The sequence below is a fragment of the Gymnoscopelus microlampas genome (genome assembly GCF_963454915.1).
Source record: "Gymnoscopelus microlampas genome assembly, chromosome: 7".
NCBI lineage: Eukaryota > Metazoa > Chordata > Actinopteri > Myctophiformes > Myctophidae > Gymnoscopelus > Gymnoscopelus microlampas.
This window is the reverse complement of record NC_139944.1, coordinates 3,751,701-3,761,700: the sequence shown is the minus strand read 5'-3', so window position 1 is coordinate 3,761,700 and position 10,000 is coordinate 3,751,701. Positions and strand designations below refer to the sequence as shown.

At 43.1% G+C, this 10,000-nt stretch overlaps 1 protein-coding gene across 1 annotated transcript in view; it reads left to right on the top strand.

Moving 5' to 3' along the window:
* The window catches only part of LOC311049707 (integrin alpha-2-like), a 36,260-nt gene that overhangs the window by 5,859 nt on the left and 20,401 nt on the right, over positions 1-10,000 (top strand). The window contains exons 3-16 of the mRNA XM_084063487.1: positions 389-498; positions 607-695; positions 1,862-1,964; positions 2,806-2,933; positions 3,153-3,301; positions 3,505-3,655; positions 4,045-4,210; positions 5,373-5,446; positions 5,737-5,875; positions 6,429-6,574; positions 7,525-7,668; positions 8,184-8,387; positions 9,271-9,401; positions 9,552-9,688. Of these exons, the coding sequence (XP_083919613.1) occupies positions 389-498; positions 607-695; positions 1,862-1,964; positions 2,806-2,933; positions 3,153-3,301; positions 3,505-3,655; positions 4,045-4,210; positions 5,373-5,446; positions 5,737-5,875; positions 6,429-6,574; positions 7,525-7,668; positions 8,184-8,387; positions 9,271-9,401; positions 9,552-9,688 (1,871 nt within the window). The remainder of the gene's footprint in view (positions 1-388; positions 499-606; positions 696-1,861; positions 1,965-2,805; positions 2,934-3,152; positions 3,302-3,504; positions 3,656-4,044; positions 4,211-5,372; positions 5,447-5,736; positions 5,876-6,428; positions 6,575-7,524; positions 7,669-8,183; positions 8,388-9,270; positions 9,402-9,551; positions 9,689-10,000) is intronic.

Sequence of the window (10,000 nt, the reverse complement as noted above, 5' to 3'; positions counted from 1 at the left end):
ACTGCCGCCTATGAAGTGCTATGGACATGATATCCACACTGTGTGTGAGCGCTATGGACATGATATGTCTGATGCACATATTTATCCATTTCAAACCATGTACATGTATTTTTATTTATAGTTTTTCCAACTTATTGATATGGGAAGCCTCTCCAGAAAACAGTGATTGAATGTGCAGCCTTCATTGTCACAAAAGGCTTTTTCAGCTTCACATTCAAACATACATATTATAAAATGTAATATTGTCTAAAATCGATATGTTATTTATCGGTTTGATACCGGTACTGTATTTTGAATGCCGATATTGCTGATACCAATATCATGACCGATTAATTGTGAATGCCCAATTAATACTTTTTCATACATATATATTGGGTTGTGTGTTCAGGATTCTGATTGGCTCTCCGTGGAGTGATTACCCCGGCAACAGGAAGGGGGACGTCTTCCGCTGTGACATCACGTCTTTGGGCTCCGCCTGTGACAAACTCCGCCTCCCAGGTGCGAGGTTCACCTGTCCTGCCACCAATGCCACCATTACGAACATTAGTACTACTGGTATTACAGTGTATTGTATATACTGTATGTTTATGTTTTTGTATGTTTCAGAATCCATCGTTTTCCCTGAAGTGAAAAATGTCGACGTTAATATGAGTTTAGGACTGACTTTAACACGAAGCTCTGATGGACATTTTATGGTGAGTTTGATTGATTGTTTGATTGAATACTTTATTAACAAGTTTGTTAGTAATACATGTAGTGAAGTCATGCTAAAAGGTGGTCCATTGTACTCAATTCATCAGTGACATCAGTGATGACTGCTATTATAATGTTATATGTATTTCCTTTAATTGAATTGACATTTTAAAAGTAATCAACAATTACTGCCTTTATATATTAAAAAAAAGATCATGTACAACTTAAATCAGTGGTTCCCAAACTTTCTTGCTCGAGGCCCAAAAGAGAAAAAAAAACTCCAGTTTGGGTTCCAAACTAGTGAAAATAGCAGATATAAGCTCACAACGCGTTGCGTTGCGACGCATTGTGAGCTTGTAGATCTTCTATAATTATTCACTATACTTATTGAAAAATGTTTTTTAAACATGTGAAATATTAATAATAATAATAATAAAACAAAAAAAAATCTTCTCATTAAATCTCATTAAATCCCAAATGCAATAATAATGATAATTGTAATTAAACTAGAAGTTCGGGCCGCGTAGCGCGACGCGTCGTCCACTTGGCAGTGCCCCATGACAGGCACCTCACAGTGTGAGAGAGAGTTTTGTGCTCCCCTAAATCCACGGCAGGCTTTGAAAATACCCACTTCACAAAGAGGTGACGTACATCACCTCTGCAAGGACCCAAACCCGTCATTGTGGTGGAGAGAGTTCCTTCGTGGGGTGAAGTGGTGGTCATTTTGGCGGCGTGGGTTGTGTTGAGGATGGAAGCCGTCGAACTGGTGCGATCTGACGTGGGTTGTGTTGAGGATGGAAGCCGTCGAACTGGTGCGATCTGACGGCATCCTAGAATTTATAGGTAGGATGTGATGTCATGCTGACGTCACACTGGCGTTGTGTCCATATTCGGGACGACCGTCTCATCGTGATGTCAGATTACGTCACACTGGCGTGATGTCAGATTACGTCACACTGGCCACATACAACGTACGTACATACTGACAACCGACATGGCGCAGGATTCAAATTGTATATATATAGATAAGTCATTATGTCTTGCAGTCTCTTATCATTTTTCATCATTCTAATGAATGGAAAATTGAAAATGTTAGTAATCTCACTTTATTTGTCCAGACAGTTTCTGATCTGAAATGTGCATTGTTGAACATTTTATTTTGAAACAGGCATGTGCTCCGTTGTGGGCTCAGCAGTGTGGAAGTCAGTACTTCCTGCCTGGAGTCTGCGCGAAGGACAACGCACTTCATGCCATCGTGCCGGCCCTTCAAAGTAAGAGAACCGCTCACTTGCTATTTTCAAAGTAATGCTGCGTTCACACTGGCCAACGGCAGCCACAAAGCTACAGGCTACCGTTCATTTTCAATGGAAGCGAGAGACATGAAGAAAGCTACAGAGTACCATTAATGTTCAATGAAAGCCAGCGACATGAACATATAAAGCTGCAGTGTTAGTATAGAAACACATACGAAGGCCCGCGTGCCGACACGTGTCTGTTTGGTAGACTGCTGCTGCGGATCATAAACATTATAAAAAAGACTCCTAAGACCTCTACAGAGAGTGCGGATAACTTCTATATCTTATAAACGTGTTATCTGAAACCTAGTAGATTCATGTACTTCTCCAGACTGTCCTCGAGTTGAGCGAGCCTTTCCCTTGAAGTGAGGAAAGTAATTATTTCCATCGTGTTCTTTTTAACCCCAGGATTTATATTTTCGGTTACATGTCGCCTTTCCGACATATCGCCTTTCCGACGTTAACTAACCCTATACCTAACCCTAAACCTAACCCTAACCGCACGCGGAAGCCACTAGTCGGAGTAGTGAGATGTCGGAATGCAGACATTACCCCTATATTTTCATTTATATTTTTCTGGATTATCGGACGCATGCTTTACGTCAGTGAGCGTATTGATCAACATTTCAAAAGCGATTCGGCGACATATATGCTGCGTTGCTTTGTAACTTTTGTATCTGTCGGTGTGAACGCAACATTAGAGTTCTCAGATTTTCACCTTTCCCTTTGAAGTAAAGATTCTCTGATTTTATGTTTAGATTTTTTTCTGAAAATCTGTCTGTCTGTCTGTCTGTCTGTCTGTCTGTCTGTCTGTCAGCATGTGGAGGTCCCGTAGACATTGTCATCGTGCTGGACGGCTCTAACAGCATCTATCCCTGGGCACCAGTGACAAGCTTCCTGCACAGACTCATAGAAACCATGAAAATCGGACCAGCAAATACTCAGGTAGTTAGTTACTAGTGGACCAGCAAATCAAGTAGTATGTTACTAGTGGACCAGCAAATACTGAGGTACAGGGCAGTATCATCCAACATGATTGGTTGTTCTTTACAGGTCAGTATCATCCAATGTGATTGGTTGTTTTTTACGGGTCAGTATCATCCAATATGATAGGTTGTTTTTTATAGGTCAGTATAATCCAATATGATTGGTTGTTTTTTATAGGTCAGTATCATCCAATATGGCGTCGATCCGAAGGTGGAGTTTTATCTCAACAGCCATTCGTCCAGAGAGTCGTTGTTGGCTGCTACGGCGACCATCTCTCAGCTGTACGGCCTGCAGACAAATACCTTCAGAGCCATCGACTTTGCAAGGTATCTTTACTTCCTTCCCCTTCCTTCCCTTCCTTCCCTTCCTTCCCCTCCTTCCCCTCCTTCCTTCCTTTATTATTATTATTATTATTATTATTATTATTATTATTATTATTACCCTTATTATTATTATTATTATTACCCTTATTATTATTATTATTATTAACCTACTTATTCATTTATTCATGTATTTGTTTATTTGACAGACAGGAGGCTTTCCAGCCTGCCCATGGCGCGCGGCCGGGCGCCACCAAGGTGATGGTGGTCGTCACCGACGGCGAGTCACACGACGAGTCCCTCCTTGATGATGTCATCAACCAGTGTCAGGAGGACAGCATCACTCGTTTCGGTATCGCTGTGAGTACTGCAGATAGTATTCATCCATTACTACTGTACTACACACAGTCAATGGCGGACAGTTATTAAGTACATCTTTTGAGTAGCTGTACTTTACTTGACAACAGACAACTGTTGTTTTTTTGACTGCACTACATTTTTATGAAGGCGAAAAAAAAGTACATTATGAACTAACCACTTGAACTCTATTTCAAACATTGTGAAAATAGCAGATCGCGACGCGTTGTGAGCTTGTAGATTGGCTATCTTCACCATTATCGATATTTCAGAACATTTCTGAAAATATCTGGAAAATCGAGAAAATCTTTGCATTTGTTTTTTTTGGGGGGTGGGGGGGGGGATCAATACAGCAGTGCATTGCCATTCAAATCAGAACATGTCTACTACAGGTCCTCGGCTACTACATTCGTAACGATCAGGATACGTCCAACCTGATCACAGAGATCAAGTCGATCGCCAGCGCGCCGAGCGAGCGCTACTTCTTCAACGTGTCCGACGAGAAGGCTCTGGTGGAGATCGCAGGGACCCTGGGAGACAGGATCTTCAACATAGAGGGTCTGTGTTAGGCTCTGGAAAGTAAACTAAGTTTTGTGACCAGTGTTAAGTTTGACAGCACATTTTGATGTATTTTTGTCATAGTCTTTTGGATAAAATTCCACCTAGTTTTAGTCACATTTTAGTCATCTGGAATGTTGTTTTAGTCTAGTTTAGTCAACGCGTCTGCGACGTGATGTGAGCTTATAGATAGATCAGCTATTTTCGGAGCGCGATACCCGCACACAGCCAAGCAAAACATGAGTCTTAGTTCTACTGGATCTCTTCTCCACTAGTCCATTTTAGTCTAGTTTGTATTTGTTGACAAAATTGCTGGTATCGCTAGTGGCGAGTATGCCAGTCTGGTCCATTCCGAAAATACATAATTTATCACATGATGATAATTATGTAATTTACAGTAATCAATTATTTTGTATTTTGAATGCTTCAGTTGATACTGCACTACTGTTTTTAATACCATTACGATTCACAAGTTATGGGTACCAGAATCGGTATTGGGAAGGAAAAGAATTGTATCGGTACATCTCTAGTAAAAACCTCAGTTGATTTATTTTTTGAAAATGAGCTAACTGAAGTCGGAAAGTTGACCGGTTCTTCCTGTAATAGCCGAAGGTGGCTTATTATCAGCTAATGTTATTGCACTTATAACTGTCTGTTGGCCGCCAATCGCGGTAATGTCCCCAAGTATGTCCCCATACTGTACTTAACACATTGGCTGCCAAGAACGCAGATCTGCGTTCATTTGCGCAAAAGCCCGTTGGCTGCCAAGGACGCAGATCTGCGTTCTTTCAAAAAAAAAAAGTTTTTCAAAATAAAAGTTTTTTTTTTTTTTTTTTTAAACCCAAAGACCAAGGAGATATGATTTACCGAAGATTTAGACTCCCATCCACTTCCTTGTACCTTAAAACTTAAAAATTATGTATCTCGGCTCCTAAGTGCTTTTTTTTTCTCATTGAAAAAGTCTGGCAGCCTACTGTAGGTAAAAATTAAAAAAGCTGGCAGCCAATGAGTTTAGTACAAGTTCCAGGTACCTTGAGAGTGTTTTCATTTTTTAATACTTTATGCTTACTATACAAAATGTCATATCATATCATCATGTACTATCATTTCATGTTATGTAATTTTTATTGAGTGCATATCAATTGTCATGTCAAACATGTAGGTACTGGACAGGGCCTACAGTTCAAGATGGAGATGTCACAAGTTGGATTCAGCGCTCATCAGACCAGAGACAAGGTACGAGAGAGACAGACAGACAGACAGACAGACAGACAGACAGACAGACAGACAGACAGACAGACAGACAGACAGACAGACAGGCAGATAGACAGAGGAATTGCAAATAATGTATGTCAAACTGTGTGTGTGTGTGTGTGTGTGTGTGTGTGTGTGTGTGTGTGTGTGTGTGTGTGTGTGTGTGTGTGTGTGTGTGTGTGTGTGTGTGTGTGTGTGTGTGTGTGTGTGTGTGTGTGTGTGCGTGCGTGCGTGCGTGCGTGCGTGCGTGTGTGTGTGTCACTCTTCCCCAGGACACATGGTTGTTCGGTGCTGTGGGTGCATATGATTGGAGTGGAACGGTAGTCCATCAAACTGCAAACAAGACCAACTTTTTTCCCGAAAATTCCTTCGCACAAATACTGCAAGACAGAAATGACAGCTCATACCTGGGTACTACTGGTCTACTACTTCTACTACTATTGCTACTGCTACTACTTCTTGCCTCTGCTTGACTGTGGTGATTTGTTGTACATGAATGCTTCTGACCAATGTCTGCAGTCACTGGACTGTCTATCATAGTGCCTTAAGATTTGTCACTGACTCTAGACATCTTACACATCATCATTGCACTTTGTATGAGCAGGCAGGTTGTACGCGTACCCACTGGATGGGGTTTATTGATAAGGCTCTGCTTGGCTTGGTCACTCTTTATCTACGGATAATAATATCTATGTTACAGAAACCATGGACATTACAACCTCCACTCGTTATTGAGTGGAAAATGTTCCGTGCAAAGGGGGCTGTGTCTCTGAACGCTTTTTTGCCAAACTCAGTCCGCACAGACTGAGTTGGGCAAAAAAGTAAATGCAAAAATAAGTATTAAGTACAAACATTGAATAATGTTTGTGTGTGTGTGCATGTGCGTGTGCGTGTGTGTGTGTGTGTGTGCGTGCATGTGTGTGTGTGTGTGTGTGCGTGCGTATACGTGCGTGCGTGTGTGTAGGGTACTCGGTCACTACTTTGTACGACGGTATGGAGGAGTACTACGTAGCGGGCGCGCCACGCTCTAACCACACGGGGCAGGTGGTGGTCTACACTCTGAACAGCAAGGGGCGCCCTGACGTCCTGGACTCACACCGAGGAGAACAGGTGATAATAATGATATACTTCCCAACCTTTTCTGGATCGGGGCCCTCATGAAAATCTCAAAAATACGTTTGCGGTCCACCCATCTGACCACTGAAAAACGATATGCCGTATTGCTGGGAGTGGTATAAATTACATAATCAGTATTATGAATCATGCAATTTTAAGTTCTACAATAAACCACTTTTTCCCCTGCCTAGAATTCTACGAGTCAGGTTGCGATTAGGGTTAGGATCATTTAGGATTTTAACAATTCTGGGTACTTAACGATACCCTCATAACGGTTCCCTTAACCATTCCTATAGGGGGTTCCAAATGGACCCTTACATGTCTGTAACTCTGAGAGTGTACAAATGGAACCAAATGGACCCTTTACAGGTCCATTTGACTCCATTTGTACACTCACAGAGTTATGACACAAACGTTTGAGAACCACCGGTATTGTAATTGTATATCAGACATGAAGTCCACACACCAGCTCTGACAGTGTGATAAAAAACGGTTCCGGAAACGGTTCCAAATGTGATGGAACCGACTCTGGTTCCTCAGTGTTGGATCTGGTTCCTCCGGCTTCGAATCCCAGCCCTAGTTGCAATGCCTACTAACCTGTGTATTAATGCTTTGAAAGTAATGCATTTTTAGTGCGTTTTGGGAAATTAGCGTGGGCTCTTAAACTCTTCTCATCGTATCGCATTGTTGTCAAATCAAATCATTATTATATCGCATCATGAACCGGGGGTGAATCTTATCACATTGTGTCGGCAGAGGCACCAATTAGGCCAATGTGTCGTTAATGTAGCGTATCGAGATGCGTATCAAATCGGCCTCAGTGATGGAGATTCACAAACCTACTGTGTGTGTGTGTGTGTGTGTGTGTGTGTGTGTGTGTGTGTGTGTGTGTGTGTGTGTGTGTGTGTGTGTGTGTGTGTGTGTGCGTTCGTGCGTGCGTGTAGTTAGGGTCATACTATGGCGGTGTCCTGTGTCCTCTGGACGTGGACGGTGACGGGACGTCAGACCTGCTACTGGTCTCTGCACCCAACTTCATGAGTCCCCTGAAGAAAGAGACGGGACGAGTCCACCTGCTGTCCTTTAGCAAGGTGACGTTAGCCTCATTATCACTATAGTCTACCTGCTGTCCTTTAGCAAGGTGACGTTAGCCTCATTAACACTATAGTCTACCTGCTGTCCTTTAGCAAGATAAGTTAGCCTCATTAGCACTATAGTCTACCTGCTGTCCTTTAGCAAGGTGACGTTAGCCTCATTATCACTATAGTCTACCTGCTGTCCTTTAGCAAGGTGACGTTAGCCTCATTATCACTATAGTCTACCTGCTGTCCTTTAGCAAGGTGACTAGCAAGGAGTATGTATGACAATGTTTACTAAGGTAAGAAAAAAATCACGTGTAAAGTCCAGTCAAATACCCATTGAGATTAATGGCATTCTGCAACCAGCAGAAGGGGAAATAGTCACACCTTCTAGGCCATTAAGTACTTCCGCATTGGCCTCATTTCCAGCGGCGCATGCTTGTCGCCTGGTTGGTATCCTGAGCATGAATGATTTTTAGGATGTTTAGGATGTAATGCTAATAGTTTCTCCTATCCTCAACCTCCAGGGAGTGCTGACAGACAGGGGGGTCCTCTCTGGCCCTTCCCCAGCAGAGAGCTCTGGTTTTGGACAGGCGCTGTCCGGTGCCGGGGACCTGGACCTGGACGGGTCCACCGATGTGGTGGTCGGAGCCCCTCTGGAGGAAGACAACATGGGAGTCATCTACATTTACAACGGATACAAGAGTACTCTGAGGACACAGTACTCACAGGTGTTTTTCTTTTTACACCTTTCTCTCCCCAATTTAGTCGTTATGCCAATTAATTCCTCCCCACACACATTTGTGCGCTGTCACTGCTGTTGTAGCCTACTGACTCACCTACCAACGAGGAGCCCCCACCGGGAGGACGTAGAGCATTTGTCCTACTCCTCCCGCCCAACACTCCCTGCTGGGAGAACGACTGAGAATAGCAGACCTGCAAGCTCACAACATGCTTAGGTAGGAATGACAATTATACCTGAAATTCAAATAATGGACACCCAGGGAGTGGGACACCCAGAAGAAGATACAATCTCAAGATGCGACACGTTGTGAGCTTGCAGATCAGCCATTCTTGGCAAAGAGCTTTGGTGTCGACAGAGAAAAAGCGGTCCAAGTACAGAGACAACTCAGGTCCAAGTGGTTCACAACCTGTATTATAGTATTATGTATGAGCTGTTTTAACTTGTAATATGTGTGTCATTGATTGATTCACCCCCAAGAAAAATAAGGAACAAAGTGTGTCCCTTATCAGTTCAATAAGGGACACGTCTTTTAGTTTCCAAATAAGAGACCATTCTGTGTTTCAAGGGACGGTTAGGTCACTGCAAGTAATCATATGGGCTGGCGTGGCACCTGTCAGCAGGGAGTGTTGGGCGGGAGGAGTAGGATGAAAGCTCTTCGTCCTCCCGGTGGGGGGCCCTCACTGGCAGGTGAGCCAGTAGGATACAACAGCAGTGACAACACACAAATGTGTGTGGGGAGGAATTCATTGGCATAATAACTAAAATGGGGAGAAAAATGGAGTATTAAGCAAAAAAAGGGAAGGTTTGCAACCTTAAATGGTGTACTTTGAGTGGTCAGATACATTTTTTTGTGGTGTTTTCTTCTGCAGAAAATCAGAGGTTCCGCGTTGGACTCCGGGTTGAGGTACTTTGGACGCTCACTGGACGCGACCTTTGACCTCAACGGTGACCTGATCGATGACGTGACTGTAGGGGCTTATGGGAAAGTGGTCAACCTCTGGTAAAACACCACTTCCTGTTTGACAGGTTCTGTAGCAGCTGTAGTATCTACAGTACTACTGTACTAGCTAGTGGTAGTAGCACTAGTAACAACATTCAATGTAGTTCTACTCCATCTGGTAACAAAACAACCTTTCTGTTCTCCTGATAGGTCAAGGCCTGTTGCCGTGGTAACGGTCACCATGACCTTTGACCCCCCCAAGCTGAGCTTGAGTGACACTCCGGTCTCCACGGCGACCGTGTGTTTGACCGCCACATTCAGACCACCCACCGTTTCTGGACCTCTGGGTAATTTGCATCTGCTTAACAACCACCAAGTAACACCATAGCATCCACTTAGCAACCACAAAGTAACACCATAATATCTGCTTAGCAACTGCAAAGACACAACATAGCACCTGCTTAGCAGCCACATCACAATATATAGCATCCGTTTAGCAACCACAAAGTAACACCATAGCATCCACTTAGCAACCACCAAGTAAAACCATAGCATCCACTTAGCAACCGCCAAGTAACACTATAGCATCTGCTTAGTAACCATCAAGTGTTTGATATTATGGTAAGTTTAATTGATCATATTGTAATAATGTCTACTAG